A 25372-nucleotide genomic window follows, 5' to 3' on the forward strand; every position below is an offset into this window, starting at 1 on the left:
TTGCCTCCGGCAGTGTGGCCACTGATGATGGTGATGCGGCCGCTAGTGATTGTTGAGAAAAGACGACGATCTCACCGCACCGCTTCGCGATGCCGAACCGGAAAATGATCCTGCAGCCGGTGCGGGCTGTTAATCGAATTTAATCCTTAACCGTGGACAGCACGCAACCATGGACGGTACGCCGAACGCAACGGATGCTTTCACGTGGCCAACCGCGGTGACGCAAGCGTTCACCTCATCTAGTCCGAGCCCAGCGGAGGTGCTACTGCCGTCGGCATCGTACGATGGAATTCCCATCAGCGGCACGTCGTTGTCATTGGACCTGCTGCTCGGTGGCCTGCTGCGGATCGAAGGGAATGGCAGTGCGGTGGCGAACGACTCGTTCGCGAACGAGCTGCTCGACCCGTGCGATCCTTCCAACGCGGAGTTTGCGTGTTCCGTGCAGCAGTTCCTGGAATACGCGAGGGGCCCACAACAGATGCCGCTACTCACTGCACTGCTGGTAGGTACCGGACCGAGAGAGGGGTGGATGTTGCCAATTCAAAAATCTCGTCTAAACTTGGCTAAAGGTACTCACTTTGGACATCGTGTACACAGGGAGAGAAGACGGGGCTCGCTCTCGGTTGCGGCAAAATGCTATTGAATTAATCCTATTACCTAAAGAATCTTCAACCGTCGGCTTAAGGATGTTAGGTTTCTGCCACCCGAAGGTTCCCCGAAGATCATCGTGAGCTGAAGAAATGAGTGTGAGAAAAAAACCAGAAAAAACACACAATGCGTTTCCTCCGGGATGGGGCGTGACCTTCGACCGGACAAGGCCGAGTCAAAGTTTTTAATGGTTTCCGGAATGAGTTCAAATTAGTTTTGAACTAGTTTTGATAAGCTTTGTTCCGGAAGTGACCGAGAGTGGAAGAGAAAAAAAATATCCTTCTCAGATTGCGAAAGATTACGTGAGTTCGTCGTTTGGTTTATCCATCAGTGCGCCGCAGTTTGTGCCGGCTCACGGTGGACAAACTATTCCGGATAAGCCAGATAAGGTCCTGTTGCTCTGTTGGAATGGAGGTCTACAGAGAACGGCCAATAGCTACGTTGCAGTGCGTTATAGGCTCCAACCGCCCAAAGAGTGGGTCCCAAAGTTCGACCTGTCCGTTGGCCTAGCACAGACACCCGACGTAACGCACTCAGGCCCAGCCTGTTCAGTAAGCTGGAGCTTATAAACGCGCTTCGAAATTGCAGAACGGTAAAGATAACTTTGGGTGGTAAACCTCCGACCTGGAGCCTAGCGTAGAGAATGCTGTTGCAGTTACACTGAATACGGTTTGTGTAGCTTTACCGACCGCGATTATCGCGGATGCCGGTCAGACCAGCAGGCCAACTGGCAGAACAAAAAGGTATAATCTTCAGAGTTACTACGTGCTGTACCGATGTAAGCCGATTTACTTCGTTATGCTGCCACCGTTTCGTGGGTGCCCCCCGTCGGTTAGGTTAGTGTCGAGAAAAAGGGTAGACTTAACAACACCAGGATTTAGTATTGCATCCCTTCTGACACACCGGCCGTTAGTGAGGGATAGTTGGAATTAGGATAGCGAAAAACGTAATCTAAACGATTGTAATTGCCTCCTACGAGTGGTGCCTTAGGACCGCACCTACAAACCACCAATGGTACTGTAGAATTATTAGTATAACGCATCCACAGCAAGGATGAACGAGCCCAACAAACGTTGAGTTCCCATCCGACATTTTTTAGAAAGGTTTTGACCGGTTTTGCGTTGTGTGGTCAAGCGCTGTCATGTTAAAAAATCAGTTTATTGTGTCTTTTATCGCATTCTGGTCGTTTTATGGCTAAAGCTTCAAACGCATTAATTGTTGTCGATAGTATTCGGTTCATTTGGTTTTAAAACCTCATAGTACACCACACCTTTCACGTTCCACCGTATGCACAGCACAACCTTTGCGCAGTGAATATTTCGATTTGGTTGCGGTGGACGTGGTTCACCAGGCTGTATCCAGGCCGTTTTTTCATCACCAGTCACGTTTCGGTACAAGAACGTCTGTCTTTCCTTCATGATAAACATCCATTAAAATACGATGACTTTCGATAGCATTTTTCTTCATATTGAAGTAATGAAGAAGTACTCCCTGCAAAATCTTTTTACCAGGAACAAACTCAACATTTTAAGATGCTTAAAAAAGGTGTTGTCTACAATTTAACCAAAAACCCTACGCTGCGTTAGATGCGAAATGATAGTAGCTGTCAAACATATATTTCATAAAAAATTGTGACATTTAGTGAGTAAAACCGCATGAATTAATTCAAAGTCCTAATGGAATACAAGTGATAACTTCAAGAATTTTGTAACATAAATGAGTTGAGACTTTAGTGATCACTTCTTATTGCACAGATTGTAGTTTCAATCTAATTAGATCGGACCTAAAACCAGAACCGTACACACCAGTACCTTATTGAACGTTCCAATAATTGGGGTTAACCAACGTCCGGATGCTGGATTGCAGGGTGCTTGGGTCATTTATTCGACAGGTGTTGCCAATAATGACCACAACCATCAGTTGGCCCAAGGGGAGGGGCTACCATGTCGACGAGTGCCACGGGAATGGATACTTTGCTTTGTCTTCTCAGCTTCCGGTGGCAGAAGTGGCGTTCGTACAGGAGTTTGCTTGTGGGAAAGTTTAGCTTTTGCTGCAATAGAATTATGTGGCCCATGTTTTGTCATCAGGTTGTGCAGCGCATCTCTTGTTTGTACAAACTAGTAGCCTTTTAGTGAGAAACTGTGCAGTAGGAGGATAAGCCAAGGTGTCAAGGTTGTTGACTGGTAGATAGTGTTATCAGGTGAGGAAACCACCCATTCGGGTGGTCATCACAATGCCATTGGATGCGGGTTTCGCTATAGTACCGAGCCGAGATCGAGTGTGGCGAGCTCGACGGACGTCGAATAACAAACTCCACTCACACTTCGCTAGAACCTCGGGCCCACCGTGGTACCGCCCGTCGGGGAGGACCACGGTTCTCGGGACGTATTGCATGAGCGGACTGATTGCCGACACTCCTCCTGCCGGCTATTACTTTCATGCTCTTGCAGTTCAACAACGCCAGAAAGGGTGTTTCGCACCTCGAGAGCATGAGTGGATTAATTGCCTACACTTCTGCGAAGCGCCTTTAATTTGAAACCTGTTCGTGTTTCAGATTCAATAAGTTCTATTCAGATTACGTAGGTAGCATTGGATAAAGTAGTATTCAGGTTTAGCATGCTTTAAAATCCGGAGCCTCAAGCATTGCGAAGCAGAAGACCAGAAAAACTGGAGCTCCAGTACGAGTCTGGAAGGCACAAGTTCCGGTGATTAGCCATCATACCGTCAGTGCTCGTTTTGCGTCTGCATCCCACAGTTATTGGGGTTGCAGTTTTAATTAGTAAAGTTTACCTTTCCGGGAAATGGGTTCGTTACACCTCAGATATCGAATGCGTGGTAGTAGCCGTAGTAATAATATAGAGCTGTGGTCCTCATCGTCCATTGTTTGGGATTTTCTCGTTTTCTGTATGTCAAACGGACACAAAGTGTCGGATTTCTAAATTAGGATATGAAAGTTGGGCTCACGCCCTTTCAATAAATTACTAGAAATTTCAGTCGAATGAGTATTTGGTGAATTTATTAAATATAAAAGTAGGCCTCGTCGTCACTCGTTATTTGCGCACATTTTTTAGTACAAAAACATCGAATTTGTGTTTCGATGTGAAGCCACTTTGTCGTTGCGAGGAAAGCGGAAAAACCATCACTAAATTAAAAAAAGTTTGATTTTCATGCGCCATTTTCCCTTAATTGAAATCAAAAATCGTAAAGCTTGAGAGTTTGTCAAAATTACAACCCCTACCAAGTTGAGCCAGTTTCCGGGGGTGGTTTGGTAAAGATTCATTTACGTTTCATTTACCGGCCTCATCGTTTACCGTTTTGACGCCAAAAGCGCGCCCGCAACGGGTGGTGTGCGGAAAATTTTTCCAAAGAACCGTTAAAACGACCAGCATCCATCCGAACCGACTGCAAACAACTACCAACCGGGACGATACCGGACCGGGACGCTTTTAGTGGAAAGCGCAGAAAGTTGCACCGGAACCGGTGCCAGGCTCTCGGTGCTTACTGGTACAGCCGGGCAACATCCGGAGGAATGTAATAAACATAAAGTTTACCCGTTCCGCCGTACGGGGGCTCTTTTCTTGCGCTGTGCGCTTTGCTTTTACTGCCGTGTGGATTGATTTTGACCCCACCCCGGGGCTGGACGGACGGTACGGGACGGCTGGCTGCAATTTGTCTTTCAATTTTCATTTCGCTACTTAAACAAAGCTCCTTTTGTTGCCAGTCAGCTGCAGTTGTAAAGTGAATTCGCAGTTGGAGTCAAACTCGTTCGAAAGTGATAAATCGATTTAATGAGCTGACTTGTAGAGAATTGATCCGGTCTGGTGACGGTAAGGTTAAGTCCAGCTGTTTGACACAAAAATTCGTCCAACTAAATCAATTTTCCATCAGCAGTGGCTGCAGTAATTGAATTTTATTACGCTTTCGATAAGCTAACCACGTTTATTTTGCGCTTCCATTAGGTTACCATCCTGCTGACGGGCATCCTGGTGACCGGTGTGATTGGAAATTTGATCGTCTGCCTCGTGATCGTACGGCATCCATCGATGCGGACCGCCACCAACTACTATCTGTTCAGTTTGGCCGTTTCGGATCTCATATTTCTGGTTCTAGGTAAGACGCCATCCTATTATATCATTCTTTTCCTCGCTTTCGAACCCGTCAATCGCACAAAAAGGAGCAACCGTAAGAAACGAAGGTCGAGAATACTTAGCAAAGCTGTCAAGGATAATAATTGAAGTTTCTGATGCAAAGCTAAACTTCTACCGCCATTTTCTTCACCAGTTTGATACACTTTGCCATTAATTAAATGAAGATAAAATCAATGGCTGATAAAACCGATTCGTCAAACGACCGCCGAGAGTGGTTCAAGAATTATTCGTTCACTTCTTAATGGACCCTTGGAACCGTATTTATACATTGAAGAATGCTATCGACAAGTCCGTCTCCTTCTGTCATGATTTTTCCAATCAAATTGAAGCCATTTCATTCAAGTTCGCTGATGGATGGCACAGATGATTGCCAGCAATCCACTAAATTGTCTTCTCTCCGACCCATCACGTTCAGTGTCCGTATTTCTCTATGGAATCCACTTGTCAGTACCATTAAATTATTGAAACACTACTTAACGACCCCAGAAATGGGACCGATTTAATTCAAGCTCGCGTATGAGCGTTCCACAAAACTGTATACCCTTATTTATGGCTCCCCGAAGAAGTTCGTTCGGCGACCAGTAAAACCCTCGTCAAGCGGAGCTATGCCAGAATACTGTCATGACCTATTACGGTCGACCGGAGGAAAGCCGGTCCTTGGCTGAGCAGATTCCCTCAAGCCAGGGCGTTGTTAGGACACTTTAAAGATTTCGTCTGCAGCATCTTCTCATATTGTCGATGACATCGTGTCATATTTTTTTGTTATATATTATGAGAGGGTTTGTGATGCCTGGTGAAAACAGTCTGACCGGCAAATGGCCATTTTGTAGGAAACCATGTCACGAAACGTGCCATCCTGCCGGGCGAAGAAAAGCCCACAAAGCAAATATTATGAACCGTTATTGCCCTTCGCGCCAGGAGGGTCGTGTTTGTTGACCAGGATCGATGAAAATATCATTCTTATTAGCGTGCACAAGGGGCAAAAACGGTATTCATACGATACGGGTCAGCGGGGTTCGTGTGGCTTGCCAGAAACGTGAATCTTTGCCTCGTGATAAATGGACAGAAATGTGATATTTACTGTGATACGAGGTGCTATTTCCTATTCTATCGCAATTCGTTGCATTTTATTGCATCCACTTTTATGCTTTTTATGCCGCAGCCAAGTGAAACGCCCGAGCAGCAGTCGAATATATTACAGCATAATATGTTTTCCACAGAATTTCATCATGCGAGTCCGATTTGTTTGCAGTTCAGCGAAAAATATAGCGATTTCCAACATATGCTTAAAAGTCTCAAAGGAATTTTACAACATGTTTGTCAGCTTTGATTGTTACCGAATAACTTCCACAAGCTCTCGTTCTCGGTTCATTAAAAGTTTTGGTTAGACCACGAGCGAGGCCGGATGAATTGTAGACCACTCGTTAAAGTAAAAGTTTGAAAAATATTTCAAAAGGCAGCCTCAAACGATGGAACGTGTTTGTAAACCACAACACAAGTGAAGAAATAAACTATCGGTTGGCGCGGAGAAAAATAGCACCAAATACCCGGGCAGAAGGTTGTCTAGTCGATGTCTCACGGGAGACCACAAAACCGAAGCAAAGCGCTCCGAGGACTGCTTTCTATCCAGACGGGCCTAATAGGGTCTAAGGGCGGACTTCAAGTTCAATCAACTTATGGGCTTCAGCATTCTGGGACTGTTTTTCTTTCTCCGTCGAAGCGTTGTTCGTTTTTTCCCGCAGCTGCTACCACAATCTGTCGCTTGCGGTGCAGACTATAAAAGTTCTTGAGTAAACGGTCTTCTATTGAAGGTTTTGATTTCTCACGACACGGCTCATGCTTTCGAAAAGTACTGTGTTCCGTTTTTATTGGTTCAATTCCGTTTAGATATGACTTAATGAACACAAAATTCGAGCTAGACAATCAAAGATCGTGCGAGCTTTCAACTTACTGAACTAAGCGCAACTGTGATTTTTGTTTCTTATTTAATAACTCATTGGGATGAGACAAAAATGTGAATCAAATAATATAAAAAAACGGCATTAAATTCTCTCTCATGTCGTTTGCTTCGAGTTTTACTACAGCGAGTGACATCTTATCACTGCACGGCGCCATAATGTGCCAGATTTGTTCCGCCACGGCATACGCTATCTGTCCATCAGCAATTTTCCACGAAACTTTGCTGATAATTAATTGCATTTTGGCACGTATTTTTTTATGAAGCGTGGAATTACGTTCAAAGTTTCACTGAAGTGTTTCGGGAGAGTTGAGAGAATGAGATTTTGAGCCCACCGTTGTCGATTTATGGCAAATAAAATGAAACTGTTATGCCGCGAAGCACGTGGTATCAACATTTTTCGGCACTTGCTGGACTTAGTGGAGGTGTATAATAAATGCACAGTAACGTGATGTATCTGAAAAATCTTAGATTGTATTTCTCGTTTTCAAGTTCCTTAAATTTTAACACGTTTCTTTGAGCTAAACACCTAGAGTTCATTATTTGATTTAAAGTCTTATTCAAAGTCGTTTTTTGCATGAATTTGTGTTAATGTCGACTATAGCTGGCATCTGTGTCTAATTAAAGCTTTAATAATCGAGTAGGATGTCACCTCAATGGGAACTTCGAATGGCATCGCATTAGTTCCAATCGACTTTCCAGTGATTAAACTACCGCCCAACGTGTAATTGCTATTCCGGTCCTTTTGAATTCCGCAATAAATCGATGGCAACTCAACGAAGTAATCACTAATCTGTCTTCGGACGGCCACGATTGATGCTTCTGTATTCGTCTGTTATGTTCCGTCAACATCAATTCAATTTTCTACTCCACTCTTATCAAACCACCGGCGGAGCCACTCGCCGGAAGTATTCCTCGCGTCCGAAGGGAGGCGCATTCCGGATGCTTTTAGCAACTGTATTTTCTTCCGCGTCTCGTGTCAAAGGCGTACCGGGCCGGGTTGGTTAAGGATGAGATTCGCTATAGCGTCGATAAGAGAAACTAGGAAAACTCACTTGCAGCATCGAAGACGGGACTATGTGTAGGCCGTCTGGCATTCAGTAGCCGGCATGTCAATCGAATGTACTAGCGTTGGATCCATGTTGGTACCGAGGCTGAAATAAGGCATCGACAAAAGGCTTCGCTTTGTCGACCGACGGGCGAGACCGCATCTCAGTAGACTTTGGCGTGGTGGCTTCTTGCATGTGACCGTATTCCCAGGCCGCTTGCCTAGAGACGCTCGTTATTGAATGAAACAGTCTATTTGTACGGAAAAAGAGAAGCCTCTTCCTTAAAAAGAGCAATAACCAGGGAAAACATTCGTCAAACCATCGTCTGCCAGACGTTCGAGAGACAACTAAAAACACGTTTCTGGCTGACGTACGGTTGCCTCTTGGATACCATGTTCCACGATGCTCAGAAAAGATTTTTTTTCGTGTAGATGGAATTTTTTTGAAGCTATAATAAATATGAAAAATGATTCTGAAGCTTTCGCAAAGCAGCATCCTTCAAACTTTGCCGACAGAAACCAGCATTTTGTTTCACTCTTCATGCGTTGAAAAGGCTGTAGCCGCACAAAAAATCCGTCGACGATCACGTTGTTGGCTTTCATATGGCGCACACTATTTTCAAAGAGTTTCAAAACTTCGTATCCGGCTCAACATAAACGATATGAGTCCGGATTCCAAGAAATGATTTTAACTTCGTAACAATGTAGCTACTCCATTTCAAGCGTTGAGTTTCGTCAAAAGAGAAGCCCATGGACGATGCCCATGAAACCAACCATGAAATCAGCAAGTTTGCCTTTCAGGTTCGCCCAACAATCAACCGGTAATATGAAGCACCGGGCGCCTCCATTGGCATAAATAACACTGGGCGCCTCCATCGAAAGACGAATTACTAAGAATCGCCAACAAATGTGATGGACTACGGTTCTTCGTCCACCTGGAAAAAAAGAAAATGGTTCACATCAGTGACCTATGAATATGCAATAGTCATCGCCACACGTCAGGCTGACAATATTCAGCTTATTGAGAAGTGAACGGGCCGATACAAACGAAGGTGTTGCAAGAACAAGAACAACTTAATTAAGTAATGCATAGCTTTTTCGTCTCGGCTGTCATTTTTAACCTGGTAGCTTCATCAAGCCTTTTGTTTCGTCGAACGCTCGTGCAATGTGAATCGAATCACAATTGTTCAAACCCTGCTTCAGGATGACAATATCATCGAATCAACTGTCAGCCGTTGCTTAATCAAACTGGCCTACTGTTGTCGAATTTGTCGTTCAATCTGTCAGTAAGTTCAAACGTCAAATCGACAAGCGGTTGAAGCAACAGAACGGGCACGATCCGTCCAACAGCTGTTCTTCTCAAACTGGGAGACGAGCAGCGTAACGAAAACACATTTCGACAACTATCGACAGCAAACTGACAAACGTTCGTACGAACTCATACATATTCCATGGCCTGCCCCGTCATGCTCTACACCCTTCCGAAAACAGGGTGCGTGCGTTCGGGTAGCGTGCATAGAGCATGCATAAATAATCAGCTTGTCGAAAACTGGTAATCAAGTAAGAGCTTTATGTTATTGTACATCTTAGAACCGGATATTGCGTCAAACCGTACGCACTGCGGACGACCGAAATCGTTCGGAAGCACGTTCCGAATTAGATTCGCCACCGGTTCGAGCCATCTGCCATCCGAACCGGTAGCACTGTAGCAGGATATCAAATCAAAGTTGGCACTGGAACAGGTGGAGCAGCAGCGAAACGAACGAGTTCGGTCGAGTGGCAACTTGGTTGCCAAATATTTCCTGTTTGTAGAACGACCAAGTTTTCGGTCGCATCAAAAGTTGAATGAGATTCCTGGAAGCAGATAGAGTAATATTGTTTTCTTTTTCCTCACAAGAAACACACAGACAAGCCGCAGCAACCCGAATGCATCTTGCTTTTGCGTTCACAAGATTGTTGCACTTTGTTTGTTTTGGCTGCAGATACAAATTATGCATCGAGTTGCGAACAATTCATCGCATTTGAATTCATTGGAAATGCAATGAAAAGTCCGGTTCCCTTTTTCTGTGACCCAAGGTAGGAAAATAAATGTGTTTTCCAAGGGACAACCAGGGTGGCGCTAGGGAGTTGAGGTGAAGGCAACATTCATATTGATGCGTAATATGCAGAAAATATGCATCAAACGTCAATCCCACTTACCGGTTCTCTCTCTCCAAACTCCCGCCATAGGGCTCCCGTACGAGATCAGCCTCTACTGGCACCAGTATCCGTACGATTTGGGGCTACCGTTCTGCAAGATCCGTGCGCTGCTCTCGGAGGCGTCGACGTACGTGTCGGTCCTCACCATCGTCGCGTTCTCGATGGAGCGCTTCCTGGCCATCTGTCATCCGCTGCACCTCTACACGATGTCGGGCCTGCAGCGCCCGGTCCGGATCATCGCCGGCCTCTGGATCGTGAGTCTGCTGAGTGCGGTGCCTTTTGCCGTTTTCACCGACATCGATTACCTCGTTTACCCACCGAGTAAGTTCTGGGATCCCCGCCCCAAACGAAGGGAATGTGCCACGCTCATTTCACGCTCCCCTTTTTGCTCCCCACAGCCAATAAGAAAATCCACGACTCAGCGTTCTGCGCCATGCTCAGCAATCCGGAGGGCTTTCCACTTTGGGAGCTGTCGACCTGTCTGTTTTTTGCCTTCCCGATGCTCATCATGGTGGTGCTGTATGCGCGCATGGGCATGCAGATCCGGTCCCGGACCCAGCGGACGGTAGAACTCGGTAGGTGGCCGGTAAAATTTCGATAACCAACGGAAATTCCGGGTGTCGTCCATTAGTGTTTGCTGGTGTGCAGGATGAAAGTGACAGTTTTCCGGTTTCTCTCTGTCTCTCTGTCTCTTCCAGGCGTTCGCAATGGATCGGTTAATGGACCGTCGAGGGTATCGCAGTCACGGAAGGCCATCATCCGGATGCTCGGTAAGCAACAAGTGGTTCATCACTTTGGTGTAACTGTTCCTGGGAGCGCTTACTTTTTGAAACTTCCCTTAAAGCTATCGGGAGGGTCCGTGGAACACCATTAAGCTTCATGGCTTTTGCGATAATACCTGATTATTTTAGAAAATAAAATTCCCACTCTCGTTCGGCCGTTAGCTAGTCAGCAGGAATTGTGCTTCGGTTCGGCCATTCGTAGTGCAGTGTCAGGCAAAAATGAGACAAATACTATTAAAGATACAATCAACGCAGACCGTTCCCGTGAACGGCAAACGAAATCAAAGTCCATGACTCGCGAAGCGAAGGTGTCGTTTCACCTAGCACATTGTTGGAACTGCCGATGTTTACTATCAATTGAGCCAAGGACTTTAATAGGTACCTGGAATTAATTGAAACTGTTAATGTTGCCCTAGATTTTGTTAACTTTTGCTGCCAACAACAACATCATCTCGCGTGGCCGAATCTTAATACGTCGAGTTTACCCTTCTTAAAGTTCATCTCACCGAGCTGTCTACCTGACCATAAAACAACAACTGCTGTCTTAAAAACAAGCTCTCCAAGACAGTCTGTGGCCGATTGACACTCATCCAGTAACTGGGTCAAGTTTTGATAGCGTTTTTAGCCAACCAAAAACTGCTTCCTGGTCCGATTTCTGGCTCCACCGGCTGTTGTTTATAGTATCCATCCATTCCAGGAACGGAAGCAGGCAAGCGTTAAGAATACCAATGTCCGTGCAAAACGTCGTACACAACCAGAACGCGCGTTGAGAGCAAATGGGCAGCCGAGAAGTCATCATTTAATTTCGTTTGTCCCGATGTTTTAGTTCAGATAGTGATCATTTGCTGAAGATGGTGAAATCCATTCCGTCCATTTGAGCGAATGGGAATGGGATGGGAACCAATAAGCCACGTCACATTGAATTGTTTTACAGTTTAATAAAGGGTTTAATATATTTGCCCACACTGACATAGAGTCGGAGTAATAACGTTACTCTAGTGCCCAAGGGAAATCATCCTAGTACAGGGGCTCTATATTGGATGTTGAACATTCGAATGTGGCGCTTCCAATCACTTTTACAACGCTAATTGGGTTTTTTTTATTGCAACTGATGGTTCTTGTGTCGAAGAAATCGAACGAAAGATCCAGACCCGTGACTTATTCTGTTCCTTCGTTTGTTTTCTTAAGTCAAAAGATGGTCGATGGTCTATCGATTTGTACGTCGATTCTTGCAGCAAGGGTTGATGTCTCGTCGCGCGTTTGTTGTGTAAAGGATTTCATCATACAACAAATAGTTACACTAAATTCAATCAAATCAATTCGGAAATCTCTCCAAGACTGTGTTCCGACAAACGCTGCACTACGTTCATTCCGACCTAATGCTTGAGAGTTTTCACCATGAGCTTAAACTTTCATGTTCGGCTAGGGCGGTAAGCTGGTTCGCTGTCCTCTTAAGATGTAAACAGCTCCCCGAGCACCGCTTTCTTTACAAAGTTGCCGTTCTGATGCCGTAAATTTCGTGCTCCTGTCTTCTTCCTTTCACAGCCGCGGTCGTAATAACGTTCTTTGTCTGCTGGGCACCGTTTCACGCGCAACGGTTGCTGTATCTCTACGCCCGTGACTGGCAGCACTTCAACATGGTCAACACGTGGCTCTTCTCCGTGGCCGGCTGCCTGTACTACGTGTCCTGGTAAGTAGAGCTCCACCAAGTCACCGCGTCACGGCTCCCCGGTCGCCGGGCTGGAAATTCTGAATCCTCGAACGCACAGCGACGCAGTGGCGTCGCCATTGCACCGACCGAGTGACATTCTTAATTGCTTTCCCGTGCGGCCATGTGTTTACTCATCATTATATGGCACGGTCCATTGACTCTGAGGAGCAGCATCATCAGCAGGGGTGAAGCTGTGCCCAACTGGCCAGCTTTTCTGAGCATCCAGTTTGCGCACCAAACAGCTGATCGATGGCTTATTTGTCTCGCTGCCGCTGTCGCTCGTCTCGGACAAGATGGCGTTCGCTCTTGGTTACGCGTCAATGGTACGTTAATTGTATTGGCATATTTTTAGATGGAGCGAAATGATATTAATACGTGCCCTTGCGTAAGTTTATGCTGAGCAAACACAACCGGTGACCCTTTTTCGGTTCCCGAAGGCCCAAAGGAAGCAGAAGACGAATGCTGTCAATCGGAAACGTAGGTTCCTGCGTACAGGCAGAGACTACTTCCGATTCCCGGGCCACTTGACAGCCATGACGGACTGCCAAAGGAGCATCGAAGCGTCGCTGTTTCGAGTTCACATCGAGTGTTTTATTTTTGCGGAAAAAGGGTCGTACGTAGCGCTCGATTTGGATCGAAAATTACTGATCGAACCCTTCCGCAGGCGGGTTCCCTGCCTGCATAATGGCCGTCAGTCAGGAGCAATTACTAACGCCGATGTTTGACGTGTGGAAATGGGTCGATTCATGGGCTGCCATTGAACGTTATGGTGAAATGGGTTTGATGGTTTATTTTATGGGAAAAATGGAGCCGGTATGTTGCTATGAAAACCCTTTTAATGTTTTTCCATAAATGCCGCGTAGATTATATTTAGGTGCACTTCATTGGCGCTTCGATAAACGTTAAGGCTTCGTGGCAAAATGCTTTAATTTATTTTTCCTTCCATCAACAGTGAAAAAAACATTAAATAGTTTAACAATAACATCATGCTCAGCATATGATTCGATTACCACCCGTGTTCCTCTGCTTCGTCCGTTAAAAAGGACAGCAGCATGAACCGAGAACCGCTTTGCACCAATTAAAGAGATTAATTTATTCCACCAAACGCCACTGTTGCTGCTGCCGCTGCCGGCAAAGTTAGTAATAATTTGTTCATCTCATCGAGCTTGTTTAACGATCGTCTTTATCATCTTACATCCTCCTTCGTTTTGTGTAATCACATGGGAAAATCTCATTTCCGTTTCAATGGAAAAACTTTTTCTCACGTCACGCACTGCGCCGTCCGAAGTACCAAGCACTCCCGCACCCAACGCGAGCTGCTGGGGCTGATTTTGCGGAACAATTATGAAGAAGGCAGTAAAACGGTGACATTGGAAGGATAGGAAATTGGAGGATAGGAAAAGCTGGGCTCTACTGAACGTTCGCAGTGCGTACACCCCCTCGAACGTTGAGTGACGAATGCGTTTGCTAAAGGCGAAACTTATCAAATTGAGCACATGGAAAAAAAATACACGAGCTTATCCAACAATTGTGGAGACAAACACGCATTTGGCTGTAGATGTCGAAATACTTCCCTCAAAAAAAGTCTTTTAGTGGAAAAAAACTATAGAGAATGTTTACTGACCAGTCAGCTTCAGACTCAAATATCCGGCCAAACAAATACATCATTTACTCTAATCGGACCTCACTGAGCTAAGTTCGCAGTTTTATTGTACTTCGCGTACAAGTTTTGGGTAACTGATAAGAAATCGGAATTTTTCATACGGTTCCGAGTAGAACACTCTAAATTCTTGTTCTTCTTTAACTCTTGCTCGATGATCGCTGAGTAATTTGTGACCGTTTTACGGTGGCAAACAAAAGTTCCGACCCTGCTGGATATGTCTTGCCCAGGACATTTGCGACATCGAGTTCAGTGGGCCAGAATCGGAACGGCAACAAAATCGGCGTACCATTACGGCGTGGGAAAGGAAAAGCACCGGATAGCGCCGGATGCTATGGGATTGGAAAACGGTAAACAACGTCGGTGAAACCGAAGTCGTTTGGTATGATGACGATTTGCAAAGATTGAACGACACGCCCCATGAAAGTTTTCTTCTCTCGTGCGGAACCGTCTGTCCTACCGGGAGTCCGGGGACTCATGTGCCGTGCGTAAAAAGTCGTCAACAGGCCCGTCACATGGAAAAAATGGGCTTCACCATGCGGATGTGCTCTCTCTCTCTGGGTACGGCTGCCTCTGCCCTGGAAACGAAGCCAGCAAGTTAATATGAAAAGTTGTTCTGTTTTGTGAGAACGAAAATTGCTTTATGCAAATTAGTCACTTCATCATGGATTTGCACACACCTCGAGCAGATCACCCATCTCAATCGGTGGCCGCTTATTTCAATCCGAGATTAATGTTTCGGGTGAAACAAAAAATTGGTAGCGTCGTCGAACTCACAGACACGGAACACTCACTTTGCGATTGAACTACCCGATAAACGGTAATCTTGTTGAGTGTCGTTCGTTGCTTTTTACGATTTGCTAATAACCAAAGCAAAGTGGTGCTCATTTTGCTCTTCGATTTACTGGAATCGGCTTGTAAAGTTTAAATTTCGTCCTAGAGTTCGCTCTACTTAGCGCTTGCTTGTGGCTTCTGGAGCTCGACGCGACTGTGGTTAAGAGGATTCCGATAAATTTGCAGCTCCATCAAAGGGTCCCTTGCGAGACATAATCGTAAATTGGCGTATAAATCTGCCACTCACCGTTACGTGGAATCCCACGTGACGAATCGTTACGCGGCCAAACTTTGTAACCGATCTTTTCTGGGAATGTGGCATTTGAATAGTTTTCGAGTTATTAGCTTTATTAAGGGGTTTCTTCGTCGCTTCATTTATAGGTGTTGGTTACGGGTTTTTAAAATAAGTTTGAGAAGCTTCCAGGCGTTTTTCACATTCGCCTTTCCAATAGAAGTGTAAGTCATGTCTAGAATAGATCACTGTACCCATGACTTTTTCCTCTCTCAATGCCCATAGAAGTGAATGGTGAGATTGGTGGGAAAATGAGTCGCTCTCTCTCGCTCTGTGATTTAGTCTAAAATTATGAGGTAAATTTAATTAAAATTTACATTGTCATCTGGCGTTAATATCTTATTCGGATGTTAGTTCATTTGTTGCTGAGTTTTTTAAGATGCAATCTCACATACTTTCAATGCTATAAACAGCGAGCGTGAAAAGTATTGGAGCAGAAAGAAGCCACGATCTGTGAAGAAACCTCTCAGAACAAATGAAGCGTTAAATGAGACGAGCAAATGATGCATTCATTCGAAAGTAAAAGTTTCACTGGAAGACAGTATGACGTTTTCTGCTCTTGAAAATCAATTGAAATCCAATCTTAAAATGCTCTTAAATTACTAAACAATACTGAGACAAAAGAATTTATTGACGTTTTCAAAAGTCGCATAGTTGCATCGTCTCGGAGTGAACGCTTAAATTGATTCTGAAGAATATGTCTTACATTGATTCGAATTGATAGCCCGAAATACACGTTTCGGAACAGGAGAACCAAATTCCAACTCAGAATGTTTTCAAACTCGATAAACACGACGATAAGCTGGCATGCGAACATTGTACTCCAGCGATGCCTTTCGAGCCATCCAGCAGCGTTTTCCGAAAGAAGCAAATAACGATGATGATGGAGACTGTAAAATCGAGACAATGCTTACAACAGCAGTTTCTTCTTTGAAGTTCTTTCCCGGTTTTCGTTTTCCGTTCCGTTCATTCATGGTGCCAAGCATCAATCGCGCGATGCTGACCTGTGACGGAGACCCGCGGAATCGAAACGACGATTGGTTGTGTAACAATTTACTCGGCATTTTCCGCGACGTTGAGCCCGACGATTGGCACGGGAACCTCGCAATGAACATTCCATTCGCCACAGCCACAGTGAAGTCGTCGTTCCGGGCCATCTTTTCGCGAGATGGTGCGCCTTTCGAAATTTAAAAGCGATGGAATATTTGTATTTTATCGTAAACTTGCTTGCTACCATTTTAGGTTTGGTTGTCGTTTTTCTGGGTCACTTCAAGGTCCCTCAAAACGGGCTCTTACCACGCGATCCACCGGAAAAGTAATCCCACCAGGAGGGGACAATTTTCAAGGTTTTCTTTTCCGTTAATCCCACCGGAGCAACGGCTTCTGGTTTTCGGGGTCCCTTTGGCAGGGCCGCACAAACCATCCATTTTGGGGACCTTCAATTCGTAGGTATAATAACGAAGTAAGGAAGAGCCATATCCCTTTTTTTTAAATAATCTTTCCGGTTCCCAAAATGTAAATTGAAAACAAAAAGGGGCTCCACTGAGGGTAACGTAAAGCGTTGGGTTCAAAACAAACCTAGCGCAGCACAGAGGCAAAAAATATATGTAAACGAGTTCCACCGTCGAAAGATAAGCAAAAGCATCGAAAACAGTGTCGGGTGGGTTGTACAAAGGCAACCCGCTTTTTAAACAACGAGTTAAGAAATTCGGGACACGTTCCGCTGTGGTGCATTTCCGAATTTCAGAACTTCTGTCCGTCTGCGGTGTACCCGTAGTTTACGGAAGTACCTTTTGGGTCATATTCACTTTGCAGAATTCCTGGTAGTCGTTAAGCAATTTAGAATTCACCCTGGATGGCCCCCACAAAGGGATGCAAACCACCAGCCAGCGTGTCTCCAGCGTGTGGTGGAAGTTTTGCTTCTGAAACAAAACCCGCTCCTGGTAACCTATGCCCGCCATAGACACACACAGTGTCACACGTAATCTGCCGTACGAAAAGATGGAAATTTTGTTTGTCTGCAAAAGTTTATGCAAACATGTGACGCGACAAAAGGACTGTTCCCCCCGGCGGAAGGTTTACTCGAGCATCAAACGAAACCGAGGCTCACGGTAGGCGGAAAAGGCTCCCGGCACGGTTCAGGTTGAGGCTGGCTTCACGACCACAGAACGTGCGAAAGTCACATACTTTCATGTGAATTCCATCTCTCTGCCTTTAGCCCATCATCATCATCGCAACGCGGGTGGAATCGTTAAAACGATGGTTCATAGATTTTTTTTATTCAACCTCCAAAGAATAGCATAATTTTTTAGCTCCACTTTTTCGGCTAGGTACCTGATTCAACCTTTGCCGTTTTTGTGGTGTAAATTGTAGCTTATTACAAACCTGTGCAAGAAGGCCTTGTCTAAATGGTCTTATTCCTCGAAGGAGCCTTCGCAGAGTGAAGCTACCCTTCTTCGCAGACCTTCCGAGAATCCGGGTGATCCGGGCCGATCTCTTCGGTTGCAATCATTAATCCTCAGAAGTTGACAGAAATTGCTACCTTGCTTAGGCTAGGCATCCTGTATTTGTCAAATAAATTGGTTATGAATTTGCTATCAATTTTCAGTGCGAAGTGGTAAAACATTGACACCGTTGGTGTCTACGGTTTACGTGAGGAAATTATATTTTACAGTCGGCAGAGTTCTCTGTAAAAGCAAGGTCATTTTTCTATCGTAATCCTAGAGCCTGAATCTCTTAGTGTCGCTGCCATTCGGGATGCAGTGTTGTTCCAGATGGCAATAATATCAACTGTTTTTCTCTCCGTTATTCCATGGACCACCATACCCATTGACGAGGTTTGTTTAAATTCATGTTCGATTATCATTGTTTCAGAAACGTGGGTATGTCCGTGTTCTTGCTCTTCCTTTTGATTTGATTGGTAGATTCCGAGTATAGGATGAATAAATTGCAGTTACGCTTATCGGGTCAGACTTCGATTCTGGCCCGCATCATACCAGAAGAAGAGATTTAATGCACTTACCGATCGTACGATTGTCTGCACTGCTTGATTGCCAATGATTGTTTCAATCAAACAATGTCACAATTTGTTCAGTTGATTCTAATCAGCCTTCTGCAACATTATCTTCCACTGGTTTCGAAAATTGGCTCAGCACTCCAGATACTTCATCCGGAATACAGTAGACGCTAAATTAGACCACATTTCGTCTCGTACTTTTCGTATTATTTTTACCACTGTAGGTCCTTAACCCTTAGCTTAAGAACTGCTAGCACCGTTTAGGTTCCAAGTGTCTTTAATACTCGCAGGGGCCACGATGAAGAAGCTAAGGATGGGATGCTCGATAACTAATGGCGATTGCTCACCGCAAGAGTGCCGTAATATGGTAATTTTTATGACATCTCTCATACAAGTGTGACACCACCAAAAGCAAATGGAAGAAATAAAACGAATGGCCACCGATCCTGACACATCGTTGCCCTCAAACACACGGTGGCCTCAGATATGTACACGCAGCTTGAACATTCTCCGCAGTATGTTGAAACAGATATGGAAATTGAGGAGCAACCCTCAATTGCAAACGCCCGGTAGGGCAGTAGTAAACAGATTTATGGGTTTCGTTTTATGTTGTACGCCACCATTGAACCATTTGAAGATGCCGAATCCCGCGGCCGTGTTGCAATATTTTACAGCTTCATTCGTTCTATCTTTCTCCTTTCTCATCGGATGCCCTTTACCAATCGCCATCCAACCAGCACCATCAATCCGATCCTGTACAACGTGATGTCCCACCGGTACCGGGTGGCGTTCCGGGAAACGCTCTGCGGCCGTCGGCGTGGCTTCGGGGCTGGATTCACTCGCGACCAGTCGAGCTTCCGGGAAACGACCATCGACGTCGGCGGTAACGGAAGCTTCTGTGGCTACGATCATTCCCGGCCGGTAAGTGTCAGAACCGAGAGGCAGGTTGGTGATGAAGGCGCTGCTTGAGACGTTCTTGAAGTACGAAATATGAAACTGGCTAATAAAAGGTCGACTCAAGCTCGGATGCAAGAGGCCTTCGGGGCTCTAGGCATGGCGATATCAGAAGCTCATGTTACTTAATCAACACGTGGGAGTAACACTGACCTTTTAAAAAGACCCATTTTCGACGTTATTGTCTACGGGCCACCTAGACGCTATGGTGCGATCGCAACATTCTACGACATTATTAACACGGCCAACGATTAACAAGCCGGATAAGGGTCTAAACAGTGGGGCTGATCACTGGCTGTTAGCTCAACTGATAGACAGAAGGACCCATATTCAAAAAGACATTAGCACCGAACCCATCATTTGGGTGCACTAAATAATGTACTCGGTTAATCATAAGGCCGCGGTGCGGACTCATTACTTTAGGGAAAAACACACCTTAAGCACTCAATTGGAACGCTAAATTGAAGGCCAAATTCGTGATATTTGATTGACGATGGCTTTCAATTTAAATATATCCCATTACATAATTCGCTCTTCTTGTTGATCTCTTGTTTTTTCGCTCTTCGAAGTACCCTCGTCCTTCAAATTATGTCCTCGAAACAGAGAAGAGCCCTGCAGCAGCTTATGCTAATTACCGAAACTTCAGACCCACTATAAGGATTCATTTCGTTCGGGATTTGAAAAATGACATTAAATTGGGTTCCATACTTTTGTGATTGCTCGTTGCGAGCGAAACACAGGAAATAAAACGCCGTCCCTTTGATAAGCTAAATTTGAATAATATCTTCGGTACATTTGCCTGTTGTACCCGCTGCTGGGTGCCGGAAGCCCGCCTAATGCTTCCGTTTTGTCGCCAACGAGTGTCCCCACGTCCGACCGACACGCACAGTCAATCATTTGCCATCCGAGAGCCCAGCAACCCACCAACTACTGGCAAGCATTATCCCATCTGATTTCCCTCGAGGGTCCCGTTTTTTTCTTTTGCTTTTGTGCGTAAAATCATATTATCGCGTCACCATGGTGACCCTAATTGAGGATTTCACTTCGCTGTCGCCTTCTGGCCGCGTACCGGGCAACGAGACTGAAAATTATTCCCTCGCTCCAAAGTATCAATCCGCCGTGGCTGTTTTGTACTCCAATCCCGCCGTCAGCTCTTTCGCCTTTTTCTGCGAATCCCTCAACACGTTGGATCGAGGGTTTTTCGAGCTCAATCCCGACATCGGATTGACGCTTACACCCCCCGAACCGCGACCGGTGGGCGCGATGTGGTTAATCTCAGATCCCTGGGCCACACGAACCGCGAACCGCGAAGTTTCCGGGAGGGTTCCGTCGCACAAAACCGCTATAAAATGCCAGTTTTTGTGGTTGATTTATGGCCCTGCCGGATACCGTGCCAGGTCCGTGCGATAAGGCAGGAAAAACAAGGTGCTAACAGGCTTTGCGGACGGCAAACGATGTGATCGATTGAAGATCTGACGCACCGGATGACAATTGATGGATAATTGGAGAGATTTGAGTGTGCCCGACATTTTTTATGATACGATTCCGTTTTCACCGTAACATCGGTTGCAAACAAATCTTGAATGTGTGCTTTTTCCCTTCTGTGGCAAAGGGAGATCTTATTGAAATCAAATCTGAGCCGAATCAACTCAAGAATCTTCAATACTGGTTCCGCCATTACACTGGGAAGCAGAAAACGGAAACGATCACTTTGGATTTAGACGATGTAGGAAAATAAAATTATTTAACCGAACCTTTTAGGTATAACCTGTTAGTTTCTTCCAGGCAGAGGCCAATTTTGTTCACTCAGACTTTTCCATCACTCGGTCTTGCTTCTGAAGACCCATTTTTTCATTTGATACCTATCGCCGTTTGGCACCAGCTCTTGGATCGATTCTGATTTTGGCTGACTACCATAAAAGTATAATCCACATCTCATCGTTATCTGGTTCTATTTCTGGTGCGTCTATTTTTTCGTATCATCCACTTGGGACGGGCGTACGGTGCACGTCCGGGGACGGTCGTGATGCTACGAAATCTTGGCCGTTTGCTTTTGGCACTTCCGTTTGCGATTTTCCACCATCTCTTTACGCGCTTGATGGAATAAAATATCTTCAGCAACCGAGCCGGCATCCTCAAAAATCCTAAAAATCATCTTCGGAAGCAGACCCCCGGCCCGTAATCAAGTAACGTGGATTTAAAGTGGCATTAGATATTGGTTAGTAGGTCCCGTCCACGAACCGAAATCGAAGCTTGGTTCGCGCACGACTGCGAACCTTATGTGGGGATTTGTCACAAGATCTTTCACGAATCCGTGCGCTTCAGCTTTCAGCCCGTAATAACACATTTGGAGCCGCGGGCGGGCGGATATTCGTCGTAAGATTACCGACCATTTATGCGAGGGTCTTAAAAGTAAGATATGCTATTAGCCATCAGCGGAAAATGGTAACATTTCGTGCCACGTGATTTTGTTCACGAGTGAATTCACCAAATTCTGTCTTCAACCAACCGACAGACGCTGTGCTTCCAACAGTCGTAAGCGCAGCGTTGGCACTTGACGAACGTCCCCGAGTGCCCGTTAACTTCTAAGACAGTTTTCTTCGGTTTAATAGAAAATCCACCTTTGATCGAATCCGCCCTCTGGTCACGGTTCTGCAGCGACAGGCAACAGCTTGTGCTGTGCTGGCCTTCGAAGGTGTTGGGATCTTAAAGCACCGAGTCATCGAATTTGAATTCCCCCGCAGTGACCTAGGTGAGGTTTTCGCTTCCACTATGGTTTCCACTGTAGCCAGAAAGCACCTTCACTACTTGGCGTGATGTTGCACAAACGGGTTAGACGGGATCTACAAAAAAAAAAAGAAAATGCAACGGACCACTTTGTGCAAAAACGAAGTAAATTGAATTCGCGTACGGTCCCGGGTCCGGACGGACGGTAATCGATTCGCAAGAAAAATGCACCAGAAAACCATTTATTCCTTGGCAATGGTTGCTGCGAATGACGAACAAAGTCAAAGGTCTTATAATGTGATACAAATCGGCATGTATAGACGGTTCGACCGATCACGTCTTGCGTTAATTAAACAGAGGCGTGTATAGTTTCGGTGCAACAATCGATGTTCAACAAATCAACCCTTTTCCATTTCAGATGCGCGCCCGATCGATGATGCAGTCCAAGCGGTCCCGGTACAGGTGCAATCTGCAGGCGAGCAACAGCATTCGTCGGAACTCGTTGCAGGTGAGTGATACTGACCTTTGCGTACTCTGCATGCGACCATCTTCACTCGGTCCTTGGATGCTGCTGCTGCTGGCGCAGTGGCGTTGCCCTTTTTAACACTCCATTTATCATCGCAACCGACCATGTGCACCATGTCGGGACGCTGCCATTGGCTTTGAGGGTTCACAAGGATGGCTATTTGGAGTAATTCTCTGAAGAAACCGCACACGGCAGTCGGATGGCCGGTTAACGACCAGGTTCATAACCTCATTTTGTGTGTGACCTCTGATTGGCGCTCGAAATTGTCGTCCTAAAGCAGGTCAATTGGCAGGTTTAGAAGTAACGACTTTTGGATGCTAGTCCAGAAAATGAAATGGTTTTGACCCCTCCAACATTAGTGCTGTACACCATTGGCACTTGGCTGTGGCCTGTGAAATCGTTGACAAGTAAAAACTGGAACCATAGTTTGGAGCCACATTCTGTAAGGAGACATTTCCGTACATTTTTACTTCACACAAACAGGCCATTTCTCAGGAACGCGCTGGAAATTAAGCCATAAATCTGCTTCTCTCGCAGGTCGTAGTATCCTTCTGGCATTTGTTAGCACTCAGCACGCCTTCCTTCAAGGACATAACTAACACATTTCTAGCCCAGCCGGCCCGTCCGCCGGTCGGGCCATCCAGTTCAGTCGTGTACAAAGTAGGAATTGACACTCTGCCAAAGAGGAATCTTTATCCTGTATCTCTCCCGCTATCGGATGGACAGCTGAAAATCACCCACTTTCCGTTGGCAGGGGAAAAAACCACAAGAAACTATCCCCTGGAACTGTCGGCCAGCACCTCGCTTCCATAAAATTCCATCCAGAGGGATGTTCCCGGGATACTATGTAGTTGATGATGTGTCACCACCTCTCCCGCTCTCTCTGTGGCCTCCATTGTCGTGCGTTCGAGAGCACACGCTTCATAGACCCCCGCTTCATGCGCGGGGCCGCTGGCCACTTGTTCCATTTCCGATTCCGATTTCTGCGCTTAAGAAGCAGGGGAAATGGGCTTTCAATTGGCAGAAGCTGCCACGCTTCTGCCGGTTCCAGCTTCACCGGCTTTCAGTTCAATCGGATCGTCTGGTTCCGGAAGAAAATCAATATGTTTGTTAATGGACGCCCTGTACGCCATCGTATCCGACAATTGATTGTGTGCCATATGTCTTTAATCTACCGCTCATAGACGTACCGGGACATCCGTTACCGGGATATCGAATTCCTTCGGGCTACCTGACCGGCACCTTACGATTGATGTGTTGTCCCATCCCCACTCTATTGCAATGGGCGCCCTTTACAGCTCACTCGCGGAAGAGAATACAGCAAAGCAGCAAGAAAAGTAATATATTATTTCCCTGTTTCTAACCCGATTCCTCGTTTGCTCCAGATCGGTAACAACCATCCCAACAACCGGAACTCCCTGTCGCCCAATCTTACCACCGACATTGTCGTGATGCTGGAGAACAACCTGAACGGGCGGCCCCGGTGTTACACGACCTCCGCTTCGACGCTCGTGACGACGGTCGTCTCGAGCACGTCGACCGTCGCGGATGCGAGCAGCCTGCGGGCGCCACTGATAAGTATCGATAAGCCGAACTCGGACACGGATCGGACCCTTCAACCACCGGCCGGCCACAACGGCAATGGGAGCTGCAACAATGTTAGCGACAACACTCACCAATATCACGCCAACAGCAATAACAACAGTAACGTGTGTAACAATAGAAACTATGGCGACGACCAGTACTCACCCGACCACAGCCTACTGCCACTGGACGACGAAGCACAAGAGCTGGTGAACGGATCGGCGACACCGTTGCTACCGCTACCAACCATCACCGTAGACCTGGAGGATGAATCTCTGCGGTGCCAGGAACCGAGGCGAAACTCCGCTAGCAGTAACGACCGAATTGAGGTGGAGCGGCGCAACACTCAACAACTTCCGGAGCACCCTCTCCGGAGTAGTCTGCGCTGTGGTGATGGTGCCGACGATGGCACCACCACCCTGCTACCAGATGCAAAGCGGGAAACGTGTATTTAACGACAGTATTACCAACTCAAGCCCCACCGTGCGGCAATTGTTGGTGTGTTATTGTTATTCTTTTAGACGAAAAAACCACTCAACACGAAGAATATCAGCTAAGCGATCTAAGCCGTGTGCTGTAACTTAACCCATGTGATGATGAGCTTAACCAACCAACAAACCACACGTTTCGGTCGTTCCATAAGCCAAATTTACAGAAGCCGTAGGGGAAATGCGCTAATATAAACGCTATGTTACGTTTAATTTAGATAAATAAGGCAGCTAAAAACACGGTACTGGTAGACGAGACCGACGTAGGTGCTCGTAACTTAAAGGTACAAAGATGTATAATCTCCAAATAAACGATGGACTGATAGCGAGAGTGAGCAGCGAGAAAGTGTAGGAAGGTCCTTTGACGAAGCGCTTTTTTATGCCGACCTCCGCTGGTGGCTGGCACTCCCAGGTTTCCCGGTAGCCCACCGTGAGGGATCGAGCATCGGCGGAACATATTGTTCTTTAAATGACATGCAAATGGATCGGATAGGTGCGCTTGTACAGAAAATCCAACCTTTATCGGGCCCGCTGGCTTCCGGTGGTGAGCGGTCGCGCATCCACGTATTGACGACCGTCATAAAAGATGAGCAACACCAGCAAGCGAACTATTGGGATGCTTGGGGCTCCCCAGCCCCGAACGTCTGGGACCGAGGAGATTATTTTCTCGGTTTTATTGACCACCCCGGATGTGTGTTCCAATTTTTCGCTTCACCGCAGCTACACTGTACCATACCATAAGCGGCATAAGCCAACAGGTTTTCCGCCCGTACACGGCTCACGGTCAAATATAAAAAT

At 46.1% G+C, this 25372-nt stretch overlaps 1 protein-coding gene across 1 annotated transcript; it reads left to right on the forward strand.

Moving 5' to 3' along the window:
- Positions 1–392: 392 nt before the first annotated feature.
- Positions 393–24872, forward strand: LOC128275114 (neuropeptides capa receptor-like). Its single transcript, XM_053013510.1, has 9 exons — positions 393–502; positions 4608–4758; positions 10031–10321; positions 10399–10575; positions 10699–10770; positions 12328–12472; positions 19033–19216; positions 22395–22484; positions 23888–24872. Exons 1-9 carry the CDS (start codon positions 479–481, stop codon positions 24539–24541), a joined length of 1788 nt encoding a protein of 595 aa, XP_052869470.1. The 5' UTR covers positions 393–478; the 3' UTR covers positions 24542–24872.
- Positions 24873–25372: the final 500 nt, after the last annotated feature.

This window comes from Anopheles cruzii, chromosome 3, assembly GCF_943734635.1.
Source record: "Anopheles cruzii chromosome 3, idAnoCruzAS_RS32_06, whole genome shotgun sequence".
NCBI lineage: Eukaryota > Metazoa > Arthropoda > Insecta > Diptera > Culicidae > Anopheles > Anopheles cruzii.